General features: G+C 42.9%; 1 protein-coding gene across 2 annotated transcripts in view; it reads left to right on the forward strand.

Moving 5' to 3' along the window:
* Positions 1–26,599, forward strand: part of DPYSL3 (dihydropyrimidinase like 3) — a 146,221-nt gene that overhangs the window by 55,456 nt on the left and 64,166 nt on the right. Inside the window, exon 1 of one of the 2 annotated variants that reach the window (XM_004384931.1) lies at positions 20,639–20,809. The exons of the other annotated variant lie outside the window; for it this stretch is intronic. Within the exon in view, the coding sequence (XP_004384988.1) occupies positions 20,771–20,809 (39 nt within the window). The 5' untranslated portion in view covers positions 20,639–20,770. Of the gene's footprint in view, positions 1–20,638; positions 20,810–26,599 lie in introns of those variants that run through there. 2 annotated transcript variants of the gene reach the window in all.

Raw genomic sequence — 26,599 nt, forward strand, 5'->3', positions numbered from 1 at the left:
GGGTTTTTCAGGTTGTCATTTCAAAGTCATAACTGGAAATTTGGAAAAATCTTACAGCCTTTCTCTACTTCAGCCTCTGGTTCTTGTCTCTTAATATTCACTGCCTTCAATGAAAAATTAGGAGCCCTGGTGGCGCAGTGGTTATGAGCTTGGCTGCTAACCAAAAGGCTGGCAGTTGGAGTTCACCAGCCATTCCTTGGAAACCCTATGGGACAGTTCTACTCTGTCCTGTAGGGTCGCTATGTGTCGGAATCGACTCGAAGGCAATGGGTTTAGGTTTTGATTAGACTTGCAAAGCTGACCATACCCTCTGCTCAGGGCCAGGTCAGCATTTGACACCAAACTTCCAGAGGTCAGAAATCCAGGGTCTCTCTTGGGATCAGTGTGTAGAGGTGACCAGTCTAAGAAATAAGTATTCATTCCTGAACACATCTTTATGTGAAAGCGGTGCCTGTTTCTCACTGCATGGCTCTTCTGGGAATTTGCTCCATGCAACCTGTGACTGGACCCTCAGGCATATGTCTCTGCCATTCCTGCTTCTCCAAAAAGATAAGGAGCCCAAGGCTGATGAGGCCCTATGGACCTGGAGCATTTGTTATAGCTGAATACAGGAAACAGGAGGGAAAAAAAAAGAGCAGCCAAGGTCCCTTCCTGGAGACAGCTGGGAAATCTGGAAAATATAAACTGGGGTTGGAGCCTAGCACTTGGGAGTTGGTTGGCTTGCTATTCTGAGCCTCCATCCAAGTGTGTGCCTCACATCCTTCATCTGAGAGTGAGCTGTTGCGCTATACAGGGAGAGATCTGAATCCAATATTGTATTTCCATTCAGCCCAAGGGTGAAATTGACTGTGCTTAACTGAAGATTCAGCAGCTCCAGAGCATGTTCTCAAACAGGCTTTTAACACAGGGTCCTGTAGTTCCAGGATTTATTCTCCTGGTTTAGGCTCCAGTAAGAGTGAGGTGGGGTGGGCTGGGAAGAAGGCAGTTCCCTCGAAATAAATCCCTGCTCTCTCAATTCTGAACAGGCACCGAAGACTGCTTAGGAAAGAACATTCCTCATCTTGGAGACACAGAGTCTCTGTTCTCCAATGTCTAAATAATTCAGAATCTCCAAATGGTCTGGTGTCGGAAATTCAAATGAGTATAAGCTAGGCTAGTGACGTAAATAAATGGAAGCCAACCCTGTGTAAAAAAAGAGGGAGCAGCAGATTATGGCTAATTGGAGAATACATGCTCTGCCCAAATGGCAGCTAGTATTCAACTCTCGTTGACGGGTACCAGTGTGTGACTATGAGCCGAGAATAACTAGGTCTTATAATTTTTTAAATAAATCTAAATTTGTGTATGAAATCTATATATTTTAAAATATTGGCTAAGTAAAGCCTGTATCTACATGCAAATATTTGTTTACTCTCATTCTCACTGTTGCAGGATGAGTTTCTTGGGAAGCAGATTCTGAGAAAGAGAATAGGATGCAGGAAGTTTATCAGGGAGTGTTCTTGGGATCAGTATCTATAAAGGGGAGGGAAGGGAAAGTAAGGGAATAGAAGAATTGGGCAGAGAGAGAAGATGAGCTGTGATGTGGTCTTAAGAAAGGCTTCAGCTGAACTTACAGGCAGGCCTGAAGCTGGGATAACCCTTCAGAATTGTTTCCCCTTTATGGCTAAGAAGCCACATCAGTCAGTCACTGGATCAGGCTGCACTTGTAGAATGGGGGTAGGAGGTGTGTACCTTAGTCAAGACCAATTTCCAGAAAGTGCTGACAGCTGAGGCTTGAGAACATCTTGGGCAGTAAGTCCTTCAGTCCTGAAGAGGGATCTGGGTGGAACATCACAGTGTCTACTACAGCCCACTCCTCGCACTACTCAGACTTACTTCTTTGTATAAGTTCTGGCAGAAACATCTCAGGATTCTGGCGCCTCTTCTTTTGGTGCTTGCAGGGACTGTTTTCCACAGCTGGTCTTAGGGCCTCTACTAGCCATTCTAGATTCTCCTCACTCGTAGCTGGCACTTCTGTCTGTTGGCCTAGGTGGTTTACCTGGTGTTAGGACATGGGCCTTCATGTCTGAGGGGTCAGAGTCTCTGATCACCATGCCTTTCTCAGGTTAAAGCAGATGTAACTGTCCATTTACCATCAATATTGGGCAAGGTATTACCTAAAAGAACCCAAATGAATCACATGGGTGCCATACATACCCCTCCCTACCCCCATTGTGTAACAGAAGCCCTGTCTCCTCCTGATGATCAAGGTCATGCCATGATGCTGACAGCCCTTCTTGCCTATTTAGCACAGGAGCCCAAAGTACCCAGGTGGCCACTGTAACTTAGTGTTCAGTAGACTCTTGCTATGCCTCCCTGGTGGAAGCATTTCCTATTTGGGGAAAAGGCACTCAACAACCGCGAGTTGCAAGGATGGAAAGTACGTATTTCCCAACTGGGTCCCTGGGACTGATGGTAAGAGGGCCCAATCCTGCTTCCTTTCCTTGGTTCTTGGACCTATATATTCTTCCTGTTGAGACATAGCACCATATAAAGACATTGATCTAAAGTGTGCAGTGCACTCTGAAGGATGGTGGCCTATCCTTGCAAGGAATCATCTCTGAATTGCTGTCTCAGTTGTGCATCAATAGGCCATTCGACCCCTCTTTCAGGATAGCAGCTTCTGAGTGGTGTGGTATTTGATACAACCAGTGGATTCCATGATCATGTGGCCCCTCTTGCATCTCTTTTGCTATTGAGTTGGTCCCTTGGTGTGGTGTGATGTTATGTGGGATCTCATGCAAGCATATAAAACTCTAAGCTCTCTTGCAAGCTTTTAAAAGCTTGTGAGCAGCCATCCAAGGCAAAACAATTGGTTTCTGTTTGCCAGAGCAACAGACAAAGAAGGAGAGTCAGTAACAAGAGGAAGTAATGGAATGTATGGCTAATTATCTCCATGAACAGCTGCCGCCTTTGCCATGAGACAAGAAGAACTGGATGGTGCCTTGCTACCAGTACTGAACATTTTGATCAAAGATTCTACAGAAGAATCCTGATCAAAAGGGGAAAAATGCAGAACAGAATTTCAAATACCTGTGGAGTCCAGACTTTCTGGAGCCATGGAGGCTGAATGAACCCTTGAAACTTCTTGCCTTAAGTTAGTCTTTAAACCTTAAACCAAAAATATCCCCTGAAGTCATCTTAAAGGCAAACAATAGTTTAGCTTAAGAAGTAAAAAATGTCTGCCTTGAGCACTATGTTCTTTTAAGAACTATCTGTATGGGATCAAATTGACAACAACTTGAAAGTTAGGAACCTTAAGGGGCAGTGAGTTTATGTTAATGACAGAAGCACAACTTGAAAAGGAGGATGAGAATGGTTGCACCACTCAAAGAATGTAACTTCACTGAATTGTACATGTAGAAACTGTTGAAATTGGTATATGTTTTGCTGTGTATATTCTCAATAACAACAACAACAAAATAAATGCAAATTAAACAACCAAAACGAAACTCTTTAACCTCTCAAATAGTAGTGTTCATGGAGGCCCTAAGATCAGAAAAGGCAAATACATAACTGGAATATGTGGTTATTTCTGTAAAAAGTAATCACTGTGCTTTCCAGAGTGAAAGAGATCAAAGTAGTCAATTTGTCACCAAGTGGCTGATTTGTATCTTTGAGGAATGATACTATATCGAGGAGGTGGTATTGCTCTCCGTTGTTGACAGGATGGACATTTGACAGCACCAGTAGCTGGATCAGTATTGGTGAGTAGGTGTTGGTTTCCTGCATAACCTCTATCCCTGTCACTGTGGCTATGTCATTCATTGGCCATTGAGCCAACACTGAGGTGGCTGATGACAGAGCATAGCTGATGTCAGCTGAGTCATTCTGTCTACCTCATTGTTTGCTGCCTTTTCTGTGATGGATGCTCTTTGCAGGGCATTGACAGGCAATACATATGTCTTCACCCTCATACCCACTCCCATAAGTCCACCCATATGCTTCTACACAAGACCTCCTTTTCCTTTATTTTAAAAAATATTTCTTTTTCCAGGTCATGAGCAATTGGCCAAACCACTCAACACTGCCCAAACCAAACCAAACCAAAATCAACCCCATTGCTGTTGAGTTGATTCCGACTCATAGCAAACCTATAGGACAGAGTAGAACTGCCCTAAACGGTTTTCCAGCAGTGGCTGGTGGATTCAAACTGCTGACCTTTTGATTAGCAGCCAAGCTCTTAACCACTGTGCCGCCAGGGCTCCCAACACCGCCTAGGAGTTCATATATATCTTTGGGCTACTTTTCTTTCCATACAAAGTAGATGATCAGGTGCACTGACTGAGCTGCGGCCATTGGGAAGCTATCTCCTCGTTCTCTTTCAACATCACCCCTGTCATGTGGCCACAGTCTACAAAGCCAACCCATCTGTAAACCAGGCTCAGGTTTTTCCCTCCTCCATCAGCTCATTGTAAGGGCCATAGGTATGTGCTGATAGAAAAGTGGTGAATGACATTGGTGGCTGTACCACCTGCTCTAGTAGCTTGCTTGTGCTCATCAGCCTTTCTAATGCCCATTACTGGATGTATCACTTCCATATTACAATCAATATCTGCTGGGCCCACCTGATCTTATGACTTGTTGGGTCTGAAAAAACCAAGCTCATGGCATTTCTGGCTGAATGGTCACTTGATGACTTTGGTCAGGTACTCCATCTCTACCAAGGTCCAGTAGCACCCAATGGCTACTTTTCAAACAGTGTATAATTCTCATGCTCCAGAATCCTAGGGATCTAAATTGTGATTCTTCTATTGGGGCTTACATAAACTCCATATGGTGCCTTTTCACACCACAGATACAGCCAATACCATCGGATTTGTTGGGTCATATGATCAAAGTGGTAGGGCTGTTTTCACTGAAGCCCGGATATGCTGTAGAACTCTTTTCTGCTCCAGGCTCCACTCAAAGCTGAAAGCCTTTCATGCATATGGACTGGAGAACTATTTCCAGATATGGAATATGTTGCCTATAAAACCTGAAGAGGTCTACCAGGCATTGTGCTTCCTTTTTCACAGGGGAGTTACGTGATACAATAATTTGTCCTTTATTCTGGAGTGTCGTGGCACGTCCTAGACCACTGGACTCCTAATATTTTACTGATGTGTCAGACACTTGAATCTTTGCAGATATTATCTCCCACCCACTCTATAGAGTTCATGTATCTTATCAAAGCCTTCAATGTACTTGCCAGCATGATGTCAGCAATGTAGTGTACCAATGAGATGTTTTTCATGTTATCCAGATGGTCTAGATCTTTTTAGACTATAGTATGATGGAAAGCAGAATAATTAACATAGCCATAGGGTCAAGATTGTTTCTGTGTACTTTTGTTTATTCCAAGTGCATGCAAACTGCTTCTTATAACTTTTTCTGTCAATGGCTATATACCATGTAGCTGAGGCCATGATAATCTGCTCCAGCAAAATGTAATATCTGGCACAATAGCTTCAGTTTGGCTTATTACTGGTTGAGTCATGCTCTGGTATTTGACTGGCTTTTGTGGTGTCCAGAATAGCGAACTAAACGGAGATATGATAAGAGACTATCAGCCCTGATTCCTTCAGGTTTTTAAGAGTGCACTGATCGATGCACTGATCTCTATGAGGACCCCTGGTGGCACAGTGTTTAAGAGCTCAGCTGCAAAACAAAAGGTTGGCAGTTTGAATCCACCAGCCACTCCTTGGAAACCCAATGGGGCAGTTCTACTCTGTATTATAGGGTCACTATGAGTTGGAATCATCTGGACAACAATGGGTTTGGTTTCTCAGTTTGGGTATCTGCCATTCCCTTATTTTTGATTTACTATATTTGCTAGGGTCGGGGTGGAGGGTTTTGAAGCTTATACTTGGTTTTCTCAACTTGATAGATCTTACTCCACAGAAACCAATGTGGATAGTGTGCTAACTACCATGTTTGTCCATTCCAATCAATGATAGGGGTTCATGAAAATGATCACTGGGTGGGTCTTGGAATCCAATGGACCAAATGTAAGCCAGATCTAGACCAGTAGTCCATTTATTACCTGGCCCCAAGCTATGATGATACTTCTAGTCTCTCAGTATCAGTGTCAGTTGGGAACCTGTATCCATCAGTCCTCAAGATGTTTAAGAAGTCCCCTTTCTTAGTATTCTATTGAGAAACAGAACCAGTGAGATATATATATGTGACATGTATATATGTCATATATATGTGTTTGTATGTACATATACACACACATATGTATATATACACATATGCATATATATACACATGTATATGTATACACATATATGTATATATATACACACATACATGTATACATACAAAAACAACAACAACAACAAAAAAAACCTGTTGCTTTCAAGCTGATTCTGATTCTTAGCAACCCTATAGGACACAGTAGAACTGTCCCAAAGGGCTTCCAAGAAGTGGCTGGTGGATTCGAACTGCCGACTTTTTGGTTAGCAGCCAAGCTCTTAACCACTGCGCCACCAGGGCTCCACATGTATACATATGTGTATATATTTATACACACACAAGGAATTAGCTCACACAATTGTGGGGTACTGGTAAGTCAAGATCCAAAGGTCAGGAGACAGGCTAGAGACTCCTGCTGGCTCACAGAATTGTCGAGGGCTGGCAAGTCCCAAATCTATATATAGGTTGGAGACTGCAGGCTTGTGTCCCCAAGTCTGTAGGTCAGGCTACTAGAAGAGTCTTGGGCAAAATGTCTATTTATAGTCTGGAGGCAGAACACACCCTAGGGAAACTCCTTTTTTGCTCTTAAAGCATTCATCTCATTGACTAAGGCCTGCTCACGTTAAGGAAAGTAGTTTGCTTTACTTGAGGCCAACCGATTTAATCACAGGTTATAATAGCAACAAGACTAGTGTTTTACCAAACATCTGAGCACCATAGGCTATCCAAGTTGACCCGTAAAATTATCCATCACATCCCCTTTCCCCAGTTTACAATGGCACTAGTATATGATCACAGAACTCTTTGAGGAAGCTCTAGGGGAATCATTACCAAATATACTTGGCATGGTGTTGCAAGCTCCCTTCTTCCAATGACTGGGCTTCTTTAGTTAATGGATTGCAGCTCCTAAACTGGCTCAGATCCAGAAACTGGGCACAAGGTCATGACTTTGGAGTGGAGTGAATACCCTCAGCTTCCTGATCATCAATCCTTGATTTATTTTAATTGCTACCTATATTAGTTTCTTATTGCCGCTGTAACAAATTACCACAAATTTAGTGGCTTAAAGCATCACAGATTTATTCTCTTACCATTCCAGTGGTCAGAAGTCTGAAATGGGTCTTATGGAGCTAAAATCAAGGTGTCAGCAGGGCTATTTTCCTCTGGAGGCTGTAGGGGAGAATCTGTTCCTTGCCATTTCCAGCTTCTTGGGGTTGCCTTCGTTCCTTGGTTCATCACATCTCTTTCCTTCTCTGACCCGGTTCCCTCCCTCTTATAAGGACCTTTGTGATTACATGGGGCCCAGCTGGATAATTCAGACTTACCCTCCCATCTCAAGATCTTTAATGACATCTGCAAAGTCCCTTTTGCCACGTAACATATTCACAAGTTCTGAGGATTAAGACATGGGCATGTTTGGAAGGACATTATTCTGCCTACGATAGTCCCCTTCTGGGCTACTTGTCTGGCTTCTAGGGATGGAGCGTTCTATTAGCCTTCTCCATAACTCCTGCAGATGCAGCCTGTCTGGCTACCACTTAGACCTTGCGATCATCATGATAATTGCATCTACCTGGTTTCTGATAGTTAAATACTGCCACCTGGCCCGTATTGTTTCAGAGTCCTATTAAGAGAGCCTAGTTCTGGGACTCATTTCCTGCCATCAGTCCTGACCTACAAAGGAGAACCATTTCTGACTTCTATGCCCCTCTCACCTGAATATTTCCTATTGCTTTGGTAAAGGGTGTATCCTCTGGACCAGTCATTGGATGCAGGCTGCTGCCTGCAAGAGGCTTGACTTTGGGCAAGGTGGTTCTCTTTGGGCAAAGCTGGGGGCAATTACTGGACAGGGTTGAGAACTGAGGGCTATCCATTGACAGTACAGCAGCCAGGTAATGAATCCTTCAGTGCTGATCAGGGAACCTGGGTTGCATATCACAGCATCTACTACCTTCGTATCTATAGACATCAGTCTCCTCGGGGTCAAGGATTGTATCTTTCTTGGTCATATCCCTATATCCCTGGCACACAGTATAGATTCATTAATATTTGCTAAACTAATGCACACATAAGTGAATAAATGAAATAAAAGTGTGAATTTATATTGAGTCCCAAATTCAGTTTCTACCATTCCTCAAAAAAATAGCTAATCCCAACCCCCTAGTTTTCTTGCATAAGAATTATTTCAACTGAATTGGCAATGTACAAAGGTGGTTTAATCGGGAAAAGGAGCTACTCCTATGGGGTATCGAATGAATATAAGCCTGTACCCACAGGTGACCCATAACTGACCCTAGATATTGCAAATCAAAATGATACACACTAGGTTGCAGAACATATTGAATGTAATTCATGTCACTGCGCTGCACACTTGAAAATGGTTAAAATGGAAAAGTCTCTATTTTATCACAATTAAATGATACACACTGGGCTGCCTTCTTCTCTAATCCCAGGCACATCCATAGCTGCAGGAACCTGGTATTGGAAAGTGACTCACAGCAGAAATTTTGGGAAGACAAAATCCTTTAAATATTTTTGAAGTTTCAATAAACCAGACCATAGTATCCCTCCCTATGCTGGCGTAGTGGTTAAGAGCTATAGCTGCTAGCCAAAAGGTTGGCAGTTCAAATCCACCAGCTGCTCCTTGGAAACCCCATGGGGCAGCTCTACTCTGTCCTGTAGGTTCACTATGAGTCCGAATCAGCTCGACGGCAATGATTTTTTTCTTTAAAAATGATCTCCAAGGCAAAGCCGTCAAGATTTCTTCCATTCATATGAATGTGACCTTACCTGTCTTGGTTTCCTATTGCTACTGTAACAGAAATACCACAAATGGGTGGCTTTAAGAAACAAAAATTTGTTTTCTCCCAGTTCTGGAGGCTAAAAGTCTAAATCAGAGGCTCAGCTGTGTCAGTTCCTTCCTTATAAGTAGTCCCAGGCATTCCTTGGTTTGTAGATGATCCTCATATGGCATCTGTATTCCCCACGTGTGTGCCTATCTCTGTGTCTAATCTGCCCTTTTTATAACTCAGAAGTGATTGATTGGATTTAGAATCCAGTCTACTAGGGTATGATCTAATTAACATAAAAAAGAAATTTCTGTTTCCAAACAGGATTACATGCATAGGTACAAAGGTCAGGAATTCAACACATATTTTTGGAGGACACCGTTCAATAATATCACCTGTGTCTAACATGCTGGGCCAGAAAGGAGATGAGAGTAAATTATCTCCCCCTCCCAACCTCACCCCATATTCCCTAGACTGAATGGCCCTGTCTATGGCTTTGAAAGAAGCTGCCATCAAAGTTTATGGAGATACTCAAAGCCTTCAAACTCCTCCTTTGCTGAGAAAAGGAATGAAAAACTTTAGGAATAAGTAGAAAGTATGCATGCCTTATGCAAGCTGGCCATTAGTTTGACTTTGGAGTAAGCCTGTGGTAATATTTTTTTATAGCTGTAATGTTTTTTCTTTTTTGGCTTATGGGTATCAAGGGTAGTATTGTTTGTCAGGTTATTTCTGTATATTTAATATGTGAACATCTAATAACAGTAGGTGAATCACCACTTTGATTTTTATTCTGTGACACTGGGAGAAGATGACTAAGATTTCCTTTGTTTGAACTGTAGGTAAAATTAATGGACCCAAAGGACTTAATGGACAGTTCTAAGATTTAATACTTATTTATTAACATTAGAGTGGCCTATATATTTGATAAAGACTGGGTAGGTGGATTTTGCACCTTCAAAACTCTTCTATATTTATTTTAGAACTATTTTTTTTCTCCATTCTTCAAGTCAGGATCAAGGGGAAATGTCCCCCTCATATTAATGTAACAAAATGTAAAGGCACGTGTTTAAAAAAAGGGAGAAAATAGTTTTAATGGTCAAAACTGTGTAAATGACTAAACACTAATTTTAGATACTTTTGAGACTAAAAAGAAGACAGGGAATATTTTATCTATTTCCCCTCTTTTCAACTATTTCCTTCATTGATCTACTTATTCCAACCATGATACAAGAGCTGGGGACTACAAAGATAAGTAAGACATGGTCCCTAACTGTCATGGATTGAATTATGTCCTCCCAAAAATGTGTGTATCAATTTGGCTAGGCCATAATTCCCAGTATTGTGTGGTTGTTCTCCATTTTGTAGTTGTAATTTTATGTTGAAGAGGATTAGGGTGGGGCTGTAACACCCTTACTAAGGTCACATCCCTGATCCAATGTAAAACGAGTTTCCCTGGGGTGTGGCCTGCACCACCTTTTATCTTACAAGAGATAAAAGGAAAGGGAAGCAAGCAGAGAGTTGGGGACCTCATACTACCAAGAAAGAAGCACCAGGAGCAGAGTGCATCCTTTGGACCCGGGGTTCCTGCACAGAGTAGCTCCTTGACCAAGGGAAGATTGATGACAAGGACCTTCCTCCAGAGCTGACAGAGAGACAAAGCCTTTCCCTGGAGCTGACACCCTAAATTTGGACTTGTAGGCTACTAGACTGCGAGAGAATAAACTTCTCTTTGTTAAAACCATCCACTTGTGATGTTTCTGTTACAGTGGCACTAGATGACTAAGACACTAACATAAATAGTTTAGCAAATAATAATCAGACCATTAAAAATAATGGTATTCATAGCTGCCATCTAATTAACTTACTTTGTGCTAAGAGCTTTATGTGCATAATTTTACTTAATCTTCAATATTTTCGCTGTCCTTCACTCCCCGCACACTTATGTCCTCCCGTCTCTCTTAATCAGCTTAGATTGCGTTCTCCATCCTCAATTGCCTAGAGTTTCTTGTTTCTAAGCATGTATCTAGCAAAATCCTTGTTAAATTCCACACCCTACCTATTCCAGGCCTGTACCCTTGCAGGAGCTCCTCCCCAGTCGTATTTTGAGTGCCTTCCAACCTGAGGCAATAGTATCACACGCAAGCAAAATTTTTGCTGAAGATAATTTAAAAACGGTTTCAGCAGTACATCAACAGGGAACTGCCAGAAATTCAAGCTGCACTCAGAAGACGATGTGACACAAGTATATCATTGCTGATATCAGATGGATTTTGGATGAAAGCAGAGAATACCAGAAAGATGTTTACCTGTGTTTTACTGACTACACAAAGGCATTCGATTGTGTGGATCTTAACAAATTAAGGATAACATTATGAAGAATGGGAATTCCAGAACACTTAGTTGTGCTCACGAGGAATCTGTACATAGACCAAGAGGCAGTCATTCGAATAGAACAAGGGGATACTGCGTGGTTTAAAGTCAGGAAAGGTGTGCATCAGGGTTGTATCTTTCACCATATTTATTCAATCTGTATGCTAAGCAAATAACCAAGAAACTGGGCTATATGAAGAAGAACGTGGCATCAGGATTGGAGGAAGACTCATTAACAACCTGTGATATGCAGATGACACTATCTTGCTTGCTGAAAGCAAAGAGGACTTGAAGCACTTACTGATGAAGATCAAAGACTACAGCCTTCAGGATGGATTACACCTCAACATAAAGAAATAAAAAATCCTCACAACTGGACCAATAAGCAACATAATGATAAATGAAGAAAAGATTGAAGTTGTCCAGGATTTCATTTTACTTGGATCCACAATCAATGCCCATGGAAGCAGCAGTCAAGAAATCAAATGATGTATTGCATTGGGCAAATCTGCTGCAAAATACTTCTTTAAAGTGTTAAAAAGCAAAGATGTCACTTTGAGGACTAAGATGAACATGACTGAAGCCATGGTATTTTCAATCGCCTTGTGTACGTGAAAGCTGGACAATGAATAAAGAAGATTGAACAAGAATTGATGCCTTTGGATCATGGTGTTGGACGAAGAATACTGAATGTACCATGGACTGCCATAAGACCCAACAGATATGTTTTAGAAGAACTACAGCCAGAATGCTCCTTAGAATCAAGGATGGCAAACTTTGTCTTATGAACTTTGGACTTGTTATCAGGAGGGACCAGTCCCTGGAGAAGGATACCATGCTTGGTAAAGTAGAGGGTCAGTGAAAAAGAGAAAGACCCTCAACAAGATGGACTGACACAGTGGCAGTAACAATGAGCTCAAACATAGCAACGATTGTGAAGATGGCACGGGACTGGGCAGTGTTTTGTTCTGTTTTACAGAGGATCAGTTGCTATCAGTCAGAATCAACTTGATGGCGCCTAACAACAACACCCTTGCAGCTGTATGCACTGGAGGAACACCTGCAGCCATGCTTGCTGGTCTCCCTTTAAATTCATGGCCACTAACTGAAGGGAGTTCTACTGCTGTTCATAAGGTTTTCACTGGCCAATATGTTTTAGAAGTAGATTGCCAAGTCCTTCTTCCTAGTCTGTCTTAGTCTGGAATCTCCACTGAAACCTGTCCACTATAGGTGGCCCTGCTGGTATTTGAAATACCAGTGGCATAGTTGCCAGCATCACAGCAACACACATGCCACCACAGTATGACAAACGTTATCAGATAAATAGAGGGTCAGCAAAAAAGAGGAAAGACCCTCAAAGAGATGGATTGACACAGTGGCTGCAACAATGAGCTCAAACATAGAAAGGATTGTGAGGATGGTGCAAGGCTGGGCAATGTTTCATTCTGTTGTACATGAGGTCGCTATGAGTGAGAACCCGCTCAATGGCACATAACAACAACACCTGAAGGGAGGAGTCACCTGAATGATACATATGGTTAACAGATTTGGCTGCTAACCCAAAGGTTGGAGGTTGGAGTCCACCCAGAGATGTCTCAAAGAAAGAAAGGTCTACTTCTTCTGAAAAATCAGCCATTGAAAACTCTGTGGAACTATATGGGATCAAATTGACAACAACAAGTCAAAAGGTTAGATTGGAAGCTTAGGGGGCAGTGAGTTTATGTTAATGGGGGAGGAACAGTTTGGAAAAAGAAGATGAGAATGGTTGCACAACTTGAAGAATGTAATCAATGTCACCGAATTGTACATGTAGAAATTGTTGAACTGGTCTATGTTCTACTGTGTATATTTTCAACAACAGCAACAAAAGAAATAAATCATTAAAAAACAAAACAAAACCCATGGAACAGAGCTCTACTCTGACACACATGGTGGTTGCCATGTGTTGGAATCAACTCCAAGGCAACTTTTTTTCTTTCTTTTTACTGCAGGGAATCCTTACTGCTGCAGAACAATCACGTTTTATTTTCCTACTCCGTTTACTCTCCTAGAAAGTGATTTCATACTAACTCCTCTCCCTTCTAACTTCCAATACTTTTTGCTCCTAGACTGTCAGATAATGGCAGAGAAAATTTTGTTTTTAGATGCCGCCAAGTCGGTTCTGACTCATAGCGACCCTATGTACAACAGAAGGAAACACTGCCTAGTCCTGCACCATCCTCACAACTGTTGCCATGTTTCAGCCCATTGTTGTAGCCACTGTGTCAGTCCATCTTGTTGAAGGTCTTCCTCTTTTTCGCTGACCCTCTACTTTACCAAGCATGATGTCCTTCTCCAGGGATTGGCCCCGTCTGATAACATGTCTAAAATATGTGAGATGAACTCTAGTCAACCTCATTTCCAAGGAGCACTCTGGCTGTACTTTTTCCAAGACAGCTTATTCATTCTCTTGGCAGTCCATGGTATATTCACTATTCTTCACCAACACTGTAATTCAAAGCTATCAATTCTTCTTTGGTCTTCCTTATTCATTGTCCAGCTTCCACATGCACATGAAGTGATTGAAAATACCATGGCTTGGGTCTGGCATACCTTTGTCCTCAAAGTGACATCTTAGCTTTTCAACACTTTAAAGAGGTCTTTTGCAGTAGATTTGCCCATTGCAATACATCATTTGATTTCTTGACCGCAGCTTCCATGGGTGTTGATTGTGGTTCCAAGTAAAATGAAATCCTGGACAATGTCAATCTTTTCTCCATTTATCATTATGTTGCTTACTGGTCCAGTTATGAGGATTTTTGTTTTCTTTATTTTGAGGTATAATCCATCCTGAAGGCTGTAGTCTTTGATCTTCATCAGTAAATGCTTCAAGTCCTCTTTGCTTTCAGCAAGCAAGGTAGTGTCATCTGCATATCACAGGTTGTTAATGAGTCTTCCTCCAATCCCGATGCTGCATTCTTCTTCATATAGTCCAGCTTCTTGGATTATTTGCTCAGCATGTAGATTGAATAAATATGGGGAAAGGATATGACCCCGATGCACACCCTTCCTGATTTTAAACCACATAGTATCCCCTTGTTCTCTTTGAAGGACAGCCTCTTGATCTATATACAGGTTCCACATGAGCACAATTAAGTGTTCTGGAATTCCCATTCTTCGAAATGTTATCCATAATTTGTTAAGATCCACACAATCGAATGCCTTTGCATAGTCAATAAAACACAGGTAAACATCTTTCTGGTATTCTCTGCTTTCAGCCAAGATCCATCTGACATTAGCAATGATATCCCTCATTCCATGTCCTCTTCTCAATCTGGCTTGACCTTCTGGCAGTTCCCTGTTGCTGTACTGCTGCAATTGTTTTTGAATTATCTTCAGCAAAATTTTACTCATGTGTGATATTAATGATATTGTTTGATAATTTCCACATTCTGTCGGATCACCTGTCTTTGGAATGAGCACATATATGGATCCTTTTCAGTTAGTTGGCCAAGTAGCTGTATTTCAAATTTCTTGGCATAGATGAGTGAGCACTTCCAACACTGCATTAGTTTGTTGAATCCTCTCAATTGGCATTCTGTCAATTCCTGGAGCCTTGTTTTTTGCCAGTGCTTTCCGTGCAGCTTGGACTTCTTCAAAAAACAACTTACGTAAACTCCCTCTATGATATTTACCCAGCTACCTGTCTGTGCCAATATACTCTTCAGCTACTATGGAGGAACCATCTTTGCTCCTGGCTAGGGACAAACCCTCCATTTGAGCCCTGTCTTTCCACTTCAAGAATTTTGATATGCAATTGTCTCACCTCTCTCCTGCATCATGAAGTTTCCTCTTTACTGCATCAGTCCTGTTGGCACACAGCCATGCCATTATTTATTCTGTAGTAGATTCCACTTTCTCTGCTAGGTACTGCTCCATTTTTCTGTCCCCTTTTACAATAAAATCCATTGAAAGTGTTGTGTATATAGTTGTCTCCAATTTCTACTTCTATTTTCTCTTGAAAACACTCCATTCAGGTCTTACCACAACTCCATCAGAGCTGCTCTGACACACATAGTAGGTACTCAATAAATATTAGTTCAGCGAATTAATATAGCCTCTCTCTCTTTCTCACACACACACGCGCACACACACAAAACAAAACAAAACAGCATGAGGTAGGTATTAAAGTACTGATTTTATAGGTGCTCTGATCAAGGCCCCCTGTGACCTTGGCAGTGTTTTAGTCTATGGTCAATTCTCAGTTCTCAACTTCCTTGACTTCCCAACAGAATTTAATGAAGCAAACACATTCTGCTCCTTGGAATATCTTTGTTACTTGGTTTTGAGAACACCCTACTCTCATGGTGTTCCCTGTATCTTATTGGTCATGCTCTTATTTTTTTTTTCCTGGTTATTCATCTGTCATCAGGATGCGTACTTATCTTAGATCTCTTCATCTATACTCACTTCCTTGGTCATCTCATCCAACATTAAATATCCCTATGTGCCGACTACTCTTAAATTTATATTTCCAGCCCATATTTTCCCCAGAGTTCCAACCTCAAACATTCACCTGCCCTCTCAACATTTCACTTGGATGTTTAATAGAAATGTCCACAAACATATTCCTGATCTTTCTCCCTAGTCCCGTTCTCGCACAATTGTCTCTTTCAGTAAAATGCACCTTCGTCCTTTGAGTTGCTTAGGCCAAAAGATTTAGTGTGCTCTGTGATTCCTTTCTTTTTCTCATACCCTAATCAAATCCATCAGCAAATGCTGTTGGCTCTACCTTGAAATATATCCAATATCTCACTATTTCTTACTGCTTCCACTATTACCATTAGATCTAAGCTACCATCATCTCTCCTGGTCTTCCTTGACTCCTGGATGTAAAATTCCAGCCCACCCTGAACACCCTAGAATGACTCTCACCTCCCCATCCTGGCTTTATTATCCCTAATGCACTACCTCTGTTTTAAATATTATATATTTTAATATCTTATTTGTGATTTGTCTCTTTCCCTAGAAAGTAAACTTCATGAGTGCAGGGATTTTTGTCTGTTTTTTTTTCCCAGATATTCTTATCTCTACTTCCTAGGTACCCATAGTAGGCACTCAGTGAATGTCAGTTAAGTGCATTAACGAATCATCACAAAACAATGTGAGGTAGATATTAAGACACTCATTTTAGAGATGAGGAAACTGAGGCTCAAAAAGTCTAAGTAATCTGCCAAAGATCAGAGAAGTAGGAAGTAGCTGAACTGGAATATGAACCCAGGTCTGTTTTACTTCCAAGTCCAGATCTTTAATCAGTAGATAATATACTAGCCCATAATTTCCATTCTGAACTCAAAAACAGTTATTTATTTAGTTATCTCAGAAATTTTCCACATTAACACAAAGCTTCTGGTTTTCTCCATAAGCTTTGCTGGCAGCTCCTTTCAAAGCCACAGTTTCTAATCAGTGCTCAGGTACCATATCTATTCTATAGAGCCATCATTCTTTGGCCCATATGTTGCCTTGAAATTTTCTGACTGTATCATATAAGTAAAGTGATCCCTCACCATTTTGAATTCATCTACTCTGAAATCTAGAATCAGGAAACTCTAAGAAGCCTTAGAGAAGCAAAAATAGATGTTCTTAAATCCAGATTCTAACCACATGCCTTTTAATTATTGGAAAGCCCTTATTCTGCCTATTTATTCCTTCATTAAACACAATTTAAAAAATCTTACATTAATCACTTAATAATTATTGAACAATATCTATGGGCAAGGCCCTATTTCACGTGCTCAGGACACGGCAGTGAATAAAACATGCAAATTCTCTGCCCTCAATGAGCGTACCTCCTAGTGAGGGAGAGAAGGACAATACACCAGTAATAAGTTAATATGTCAGGTGGCAAAAATCTCCATGAAGAAAGTAAAGCAGGGAAGGAGGCTAACACATGCAAGGTGGTTCTGTTTTGAATATGTAAGTGTAATGTAAACTCTGTGAGATCTGGGACTTACTATTATTCACTTCTGTAACACTAAAAAATCCATTGCTGTCAAGTCGATTCCGACTCATAGCGACCCTATAGGACTGAGTAGAACTGCCCCGTAGGGTTTCCAAGGAGCGGCTGGTGGAGTCAAACTGCCAGCATTTTGGTTAGCAGCCAAATGCTTAACCACTGTGCCACCAGGGCTCCTTCTGTAACACTAGCACCTAGAAAAATAATAGTACATAGTAAGCACACAGTAAATATTGTGCGAATATCGTGAGAATGAACAAATGAATAACTGACGGTGAAGGAGGCTACTATAGTAGTCCAGGTAAGAGATGATGGTGGCTAGACACAAGGAGAAGCTTTGCAGATGGAGAGAAGAGATCATTGTCTGGATACGTTTAAAAGAGAGAACCAATCGCATTTGCTGATACATTGGATATGGTGTGTGAGAGGAGAGAAGTCAAGGATAATGTCTAACCTTTGGTGTGAGCAACTAGAAGAAGGTAGCCATTGACTAAGACGTGGAACTTTGCAAATGTAGCAGGTTTGGTGGCAAAAATTAAGTTTCTTTGGAACCGTAAATCTCCTTTTCTGTCTCTTTCTTTTCTCTCATGTTTTTTGAGATCCAGAAAGCCAAGCACAGTGGAGTTTCCAGGGAAAACCATTCAGAGGCACTCTACTGTAGAAAACATCTATACTGGTTCCACCCCCCTCTCTCTTGGCCAGACACAGAGGCATCCTGTGTTGATGGCTGCCTTTCTTATTCCTTGGAATCCATGCATAGCCAAGGAAAGCTTTTTCCTTCAAACTCATCTTAAACTCTTTTATTTGGAATTAAGCAAGAGAAGGATGTTTGAAAGAGGAAGGAGGGGAAGAAATAGTGTTTGTTGTACATGTCTGGTGATGCCAACAGCTTGAACTGATTAGCTGGTTATTATGCATTCCTGTGCAGGGCTTGTCACAGCAGTCTGAGCTGGGGCTGCACATCACAATTCCTATACGGTATGGTCTCTTGCCTGCAAACTTTACCTCAAAGGGTTTAACCAAGTCTTGTAATTTGACACAATACACACACACACAATCACCAAGTGATTGAAAATATGTGTAAATCTATTTAGTAGAGAATGTTCTGGATTATAATGACAGTAACAGAGGAGATAATTAGGATGCAAGAAAGACAAAGAAACTTCTGTAATAAAAAAAAAAAAGAAGGCAGTGATATTTCTTTAGGATTGTAAAAGTCCCTACACATGTTTGCTTTTCTTAAGAAACACTTTTGCAAGATCCCTTCTAAACGCTTTGGGCAGTGAAATCTACAGGAAAGGTCTATAGAGAGAACACTGCAGGGTTCCATAGTATGTAGTTAATTCTCCTTTTGCTAGGTTCTAAACTTAATCCTGCTCATTTGCATTCCAGTCTTCCAGAATGCTGTGTAATTTCACAAGTGGTGGCTAGTGGTCTCAGCACTTATCCTTCAAAGAACAAAGCAAAATGTTTAGGGCGTGCCTCCGGCTTCAGTCTTTATTTTTCTCCCCCCGCCCCCTTGCTTTGCAAAAGAGTACAGGGAGGTGACCTTTGCCTGGCATTCATCCTCCTTGCCAGAGAATCATAGAAATGAAGTGGAGATTGCTATGGACTTTTCCTCTGAAGACTGCATTCAGTTCCCTTACCCATGAATAACCAGAAGCCTGGATTAATTTACTTGAGGAGGAGGGTGCTTAAAGGGACCTTAGTCTGTCCTTTGATTGTATGAGCAGGCTGGTTTATTTCAGATTTATGGAAAGCCCAAGCTGGAGTATGCTACACCCTCTTTCTGTGAATGCCCTAGGAAGCTTTGCTGTTGCAAAGTAAGCTTTCAGTTTAAATGAAAAGATGTTCAGAAATGCAATCCATGGCCGGCCTTATAGAAGAGTACATTCAAGATTCCTAACACAGACCTAGCCATTCTTAATGACATCTACAGAACTTCTATTTAGTAAGGTGTTAAGGTTGACAGTGGAGGGTTGAGGGTGGTAGGAGACTTTTCTTGAGATTGTTTTTGTCATTTTTTGCATAGCAAGATACCTTTTTAAGGTTATTATTAAAATCATATGTTTGGGATTACTGTATTTTCCAGGACAAATGAGGAAACTCCCAACCCCAACCACCAAATATGTCTCCCTTGGTGGTTTGATTTTAGTGGGTAACTGAAGGACAGTGTATGCTAGAGCTGAAAGGCCATGGTTTTGCTTCTAATAACATATTAACCTTTGTCTGTCAGCCCTGCCTAAAGTAACCTCAGGATTTTGAGCAGTGCACGTGGTTCACTACCGAGGGAGAGCCGTGGTAGTACTACACACAAAATCCATAGCTGCAGGCCAGTAACAGTCCAAGGCGTTTGCCTTCCCACACAGGTGTTTTCTACTTTTTACTCACAGAGCAGCATTAATATTCTTTTTTCTATTCTGAGAGCCAGGCTGTGTAGTTTCTTTGAAAATTATTATTTTGAGAATATTTTTAACATACAGAGAATGGTTGATGTTAACTGTCACCGTGCCTCCCACAGCCCTCTAAAAGTGAGAAATTGCTTACATTTTCTGATACATATTTTCACGCTCTCGGGATGCCAGCGGGCCGGCCAGGCTGCATTAAGACTGACCAGTTCTCGGCTTCCTAAGGGATTGCACCCGCTGTTTACACACCCAGCGACCAGCAGAGGCAGCGCCCTGCTCTTTACCGTAACAAAGGCGGTGGCCGCCGCATCCAGCCAGCACGATGGCGGAGGAGACCGAGTTCCGGGAAGGAAGTCCGGAGCCATCTCCTTTCGGAACAGAGGGTGGTAATGGTGGGAAATCACACAAGGAGCTGGTCGCAGGCGTTGGCCTGTGGCCAGGCTTGGCTCGTGAGGCCAGGAGGGCGATGCTGGTACTTCTTTTCCGACACCCAGGCTGCAGCATCCCCACCCCGAAAAGTCCCTGGCGCCCCCTGGTGGCTGTGGAGCAGGCTAGCTCGGCCACACTCCAAAGTCCAAAAAAAAGGAAGAAAAAGTGGGTGAGGCAGATGCAAAGAAGAAAATCAATAGGGATAAGAGAGAAGAGGGAGGAGTCGCGGATCAGCCATTCTTGTCTTACGGGGTCCCAGCTGGCACCGCAAAAGAAAAAAAAAAAAAAAAAAAACACTCGGGCGTGAACGCGAGTGGAGGAGGGTGTGTGTGCCGGGGCGGGGGGTCGGGGGTGAAAGGAGGACCAGGGAGATTTACTATTGTCTCTGGCAGCCGCCGCGGGAGCCCGGGAGGGGGGCGGAGGCGAGAGGAGGCGGTGGCCGCGGCCAGCGCACCATTCGCTCCACCTGATCTCGGGGCGCTGTGCGCTGAGGAAGGCGCAGGCGAGCAGGAGCAGAGGAAGGAGGGAGGGAGGCAGCTGCTGCAACCACCGCCGCCACCATGTCCTACCAAGGCAAGAAGAACATCCCGAGGATCACGGTGAGTCCGGGCGCCGAGCGCCGCTGCTTTTTCTTCGTCCTCTCTCGCTTGCTGGCCGACGCGCCGGCGAGGGCAGCTTTAACCCCAAGGGTTTCCCTGGCCGGGTCCCCGGGGAGGGACCGGGACCCGGGGGTCCGGGTGGTGGAGAGTGGCGAGTGGCGGTCAGTCTAGCTGGCGCGGCGGGCGCCAGACAGACGCGCGACCCAGGGGCTTGCGGAAAACAAAACAAAGACGAAACCCAAACAGTGGCGCGGAGAACTTTGGATTATTTATCCTCCCTTCTTACCACTGAGTGGTTCCCAAATAGCACAGAGCTCCTGCCCCTCCCTGGACCCTGCGCCGCCTGGGATGTTCGTGTGCGCGGTCTCAGGCTCCGGTGCGCTTTTTGTTTAAGGTTCCTTTCGGCGGGCGGTTTACAGAGAAATGACACCTTTCCTCTGGGGTACTTGGCAGTCCGACCGCGCCCCTCTCCCAGCTCCAGCCCCAGAGCTCTGCGCCCCCCACTTCCCCACGCCGCGAGGCTCATAGGTTGTCTGGACCATCGCCCTCGCAGTGTCCCCTTCTTGTCTATGTTCACCCCAATTCATATTTCTGTGCGTCATATTCGGGACTGGACAGCTAATGTGGCTGCAGCGGGAATGATCATGCATTTTACATTTTTCATGTTATCTCCCCCACCCAATCCCAAGAAAAGGCTGAGTTTTTAGAGCAGATTTTAGTTTGGGGTCGCAGGCCCACGCTGTGTGTATGCCGGGTCCAACTGCCATTGTGTGCAAGGCCGAGCCTCCCGCGGCCGGCGGGTGTCAGAAGCGCTGGGCGTGCGCCTAGGGCGGGGTGGACAGGGGACGTGCCACAATCAGGTACAGCAAGGCGAGCCCTTGGGCAAAAAATCACCACGCCCCGGCCCCAGATTCCCCGGGAAGCCCTGAAAATATGTCCCCAGTTTTAGGGGTATATGACAGGCTGAGATGGGCATTAAAAAAATAACACTGACATTTGTTGGTTTATCACGAAGTAGTGCAATTGTGCTTTGTCTATAGTGAATTTGATTAAACTTTTTGTGGCCTGGTGTGTGTGTGTGTGTGTGTGTGTGTGTGTGTGTGTGTGCGCGCGCGTGTAGTGGGGAGTGGGTGGCTACTCCATCTTTGCAGGGCGAACAAAGGAAGTGATCCACTGGCCCAGGGAGGCTCAGCAGCTGCCCTAGGGCAGAGCTTTACCAACTCCTGTAGTTAAATTTGCCAGGTTTTGCTGTGGGTGTGAGTCTGTTTGCACTTGTTCCATTATTCCTGGAACACACTGCATTTGTGATTGTGGTGCAGGACCATCCGCTCTGCAGGCAGGAAAGAACCACTCCTGCCCCTGGTGCAATTTATTGCCAAGTGGTTTATTTCTCTTTACAGCTTCATGCCTCTGACGCACCTGAGCTGCACTGCACACAAATGCATACCACCCCTACGTGCTCTCCAGCTGGTCCCAGGGAAGAAACGCTGTCCAGGGGGAGGAGTTGGACTGGGTAGAGATCCTTTTGCTAGGTAGAGGCAGATGGTTTTAAATGGTTCTCTCTTTTCTCTCTACCTGATATCATTGACTACGTTATTGACAAAACATTGTGGGGCATTTACAATGCACAGGATTTTCTCAGTGCCAGTTGTCTTTACAAAGAGCCATAGATGGTATTATCCAAAACAAAAAACAAAAAACAAAAACAAAAACTGATTGGGATGCAAGTTCAGTTTTTATACCTATTTCCCTAAGGAACCACAGTGTTCATGCTATTACATGCATGAGGCATGCTGCATACATGCTGCTGTGCATTGCATCCAGTGTGCATTTGCCCATTCTCCTGTTTGGGATAGGCAGAGAACTGATTTTTTTTTTTCCTCCCAGTCTTAAGACTGCTATGGTTTTTCTTATTAACTCAGCCTGTGATCTGGCATTGAGGGCCACGCCCATTCTTCTGGGTATCCTTTAGACCACCTTTAAGGTAATATAAAGAAATTCGGCCTTAATGACTTGTCTTAGTAGCCTCAGTAAATGCTGCTGTGCGCAAATCCTAGGGCCAGGTTTGACAGGGGTTCCTTTTGTTTCTTTCTGGATGATCCTCCCGGGGGTACATCTTTCATTCTCAGTGTGGCTTCCATCCTTTCTTTCTGAGCATGGGGCGTGGTGCTGCATAGCATCCTCTGCTTAGGAGCAGTGGCTGTGTCTCCAGCAGCTGTGACAAGAGTGGACAGTGGTTGTAGATTTCTTAAAGCCGGGGTGCCTTGTATTCATTGTTAAAACTGTGGGGTGGGAGGAGAGGGGCATAGCAGAAGGAGGCTGTTGGTCTTTGGGGTCAAGGAATCCATTTGTAGATTTTTCTCCTGCTTTGTGCTTGTATTTCCATGAGCAAGGATTCTAATTTAGAAGAAAATATACTGGTATGTTTTCATGCCTATACATAATTGTGGTTACCTACATACTATAAAGATTATGATACCCTTCATAGATAACATTAAAAATGTAAAAATATGGACACAGATATACCTATACAGAAAATATAATTAAAAATCTGAATATAACACCTATCCTCTACAGTCAACTCTAATACATTTTTTAATGGCAAGGTTATGGAATTTGAATTACGTTTACTATCTTCTATATTCCTTTCTGTGAAGGATGCCACACCCAATAGCTAATGTGTCACTGTAATCTGAACAGTGATGGGGCAGTCTTTCTTGGTCTTGCACCTCTTGCCTTTCCAGGTACTACCCGCTGCTATTATGTTTAGACCACAGTAGGTTTTTTGTTTTTTTCTTTCCTTCTACCTATTTTTGCTGCCTTCCTGAGAATAAAGCATTCTTACTACCTTTGTGCTTACTAGTTTCCTGGAGTAGTGGATTTCTCCATCACTGGGTGGAACTGGCTGCGGCTTTCCCTGTGAGCAACTCAGGTCTCAGGTCTTCATTGTTCCATCTCTGGTATTTTTTGTGGATGCTTGTCCTACCTCAACAATAGCCCTTGCTTCCAAATATCAGAAACTGGCAGTTTTGGATGGGTTAGCAGATCAGGGCAGGGACCTTGTATTCTCATTTATCTCCATCTCCACTGTCTAGCACAGTACCTGACACGTAAATACCTGATGATTATCAGTTGAATGAATGAATGAAAAGTTGTTTGTGATAATAATAGCTCACATTTTAACCTGTTGAGATGGAGCTGATTCTGACTCACGGCGACGCCGTGTGTTACAGAGTAGAACTATTCCCTAGGGTTTTCTTGGCTATCATCTTGACAGAAGTCCCTGGGTGGTGCAGATGGTTAAGTGCTCCACTACTAGCAGAAAGGTTGGTGGTTCCAACCCACCCAGAGGCTCCTTGGAAGACAGCCCTGTTAATCTGCTTCCGGAAGGTCACAGCCTTGAAAACCCTATGGAACAGTTCTGCTCTGCACACACGGGGTCGCCATAAGTTGTAATCGACTCAAGGGCAACTAACAATAACAAAAGACAATCTTTCTAGAAGCAGATCATCAGGCCTTTCTTCCACAGAGCTCCTGGTTGGGTTCGAACCACCAACCTTTAGGTTGGTAATCAAGTGCAAACTGTTTGTGCCACCCAGGGAACCCAGGGACCCTAAGCTCACATTTACTGAGTGTTTATTTTGTCCCAGGCATCGTGCTTTGTGCCTTACATGCATTGTTTCATTTAATCCTGGAATCAACACTGTCTGAGAGGTACTATGGTTATTTCCATTTTATAGAAGAAAAAAAAAAATCTTTAGGAAATCGAAAGCATTTGCCCCGGGTCACAAATACAATAAGTGTCAGAGGCAAGATTCATATCTACACACTTGAGTGGAATCAAAGTGCATGCCTTCTCACCCCCACCCTCCTGTTACTGCCCTGCTTCTACCCTCACTGTTACTTGGTGTTGGTAGAGCAAATGGTTTAGAAGAAGAACTGAGACTGTCTCCACTCCTGGTAGAACCTGTGAAGCATATTTTCCTGCCACCGTCAACAAATCCCATAACATGGTCTCTCTTACCTTTTATATTACATAAATATGATAACAGTTTTTTGGCTGATAGCTACTGGATCAATGATGCAGGTAGAAAGTGGTGATAGCGACAGCATTGTTTTCCTGTAATATAAACTGCAATCCAGAGCTGACCACAGGAGTGGGCAGGCATCTATCTTTAAGTTCCAGTGCTCTAAATGTGTTTTCTTAATAGAGTCTCTGCAGAAACCCATTTTACAGGTAAGGAAATTGAAACATAGGTAGGTGAAGTCAGCTACCCAGAGTCACACAGTGAAAGTTTTGGGGGCAAGGCTGCAAATCAAACGCAGGTTTTGTCTGACTTCAAAGCCTAAGCTCCCCTGGTACAGTGGCTGCCTCCAAGGCACATGCAGCTGAGATTTTGAAAGGTGTGGAGTAGGAGCTTCAGAATTCTCTGCAGCAGACAAATTACAGAGAACTGGCTGTTTGCAAATACTTATTGGATTTTTGTAAATACTATCTTGCAGATTTACTGCGTTGGAGGTTGGAGTGTGTGTGTGTGTGCATGTGTGTGTGTGTGTGTGCGTGTGTGTGTGTGTGTGTGTGTGTGTGGAAGAGAGAGAGAGAGATGCTTGGAAATGCCTGTTAGGATTGCTAACATGCTCAGATAGGAATACAACCTGGAGAGTTCAGTCTAGGGCGTGTAGCCCTATAGTCAAAGCTCTGTGATCCCCCCTGAAGGATGTTATTGTGAGAGTGGTGGGTTCCATGGGTTTTGTTCAGTTTTATTTTGTTTTCTAGGGGAAGTGAAGGGGCCTCTATGAACTGGAGGAAAACCCAGTTAAGCTTGGGGCCTGAAGAGAACATGGGGAAAGGTGAAGTGCAACCTCATCCCTTGGTCTGTGCATTCTTCTTGATTCAATAGGTGCCATTTTGGACTAGGAAACATAAATATTAGAAGATAGAGGACTAGAGTTTGGGAGACCAGAAGAAGCTGAGTCACCTCAACACAGCTTTATATATGTAAGGCATTCTTAAAAGGGAGATTCCAGAGGACAAGACAGAGAAAAATACCAGACATGGGGGATGGAAAGCATCTTAGATTTCTGCCTGTGGAAATCTCAGCACAGGCTCTTTGTATTTTGAGCAGGCCAGTGGTGATTCTCAACCAGCTTATTCATTTTTCTGAAATACTAGCAGACTGCCCCAGATGTGTAAAGAGCACTGAATCTTAGTAGCTGTGACAGAGCCAGCTGGGCACTTGGGGGAATTCTAGAGAAATAGATTTCCTGAGAGAATTCAAGTCTATGTGGCAAAACTATCAGTTTATACATAAGAATTCTCCCTGTTTATCTCACTGGGCTGTTGAAAGGCTCAAATGAGGTCATGACCAGCAAAGTGGTCTGTGAACCCTGAATGTATTCAAGATAATAAACACTGCTATTGTAGAATCTCAGCTGCTTTGGAATGTGGAAATTAATAAAGAAAGACTTGACAAAGGGCTAGTTTAGAAAGACTAGTTAGGGAGCTATTTTTCAACGTAAGTTTTCAAAAACCAACAAGAAATAATACTATGTTATATGAAAACTCTGCTGTTTTTCCTTGCTTTAGTTATGTTACAGTGTTCCTCAGAATCATGCATGTCATTTGTTCCAAACAATCTAATAGTGGCCATAAGACCAACTTTGGACTTTGATACAGTCTCTCCCTTAACCTAAGTAAAGGATATTTTCTTTATTACTTAGTTCAACAATATTGATTTTCAGTCCTAATCAGCTTCTAGCCTAAAGTGATATAGGTTACCAATATCCCTT

The sequence above is a fragment of the Trichechus manatus genome, unplaced genomic scaffold, assembly GCF_000243295.1.
Source record: "Trichechus manatus latirostris isolate Lorelei unplaced genomic scaffold, TriManLat1.0 scaffold00130, whole genome shotgun sequence".
In the NCBI taxonomy this organism is placed as follows: domain Eukaryota; kingdom Metazoa; phylum Chordata; class Mammalia; order Sirenia; family Trichechidae; genus Trichechus; species Trichechus manatus.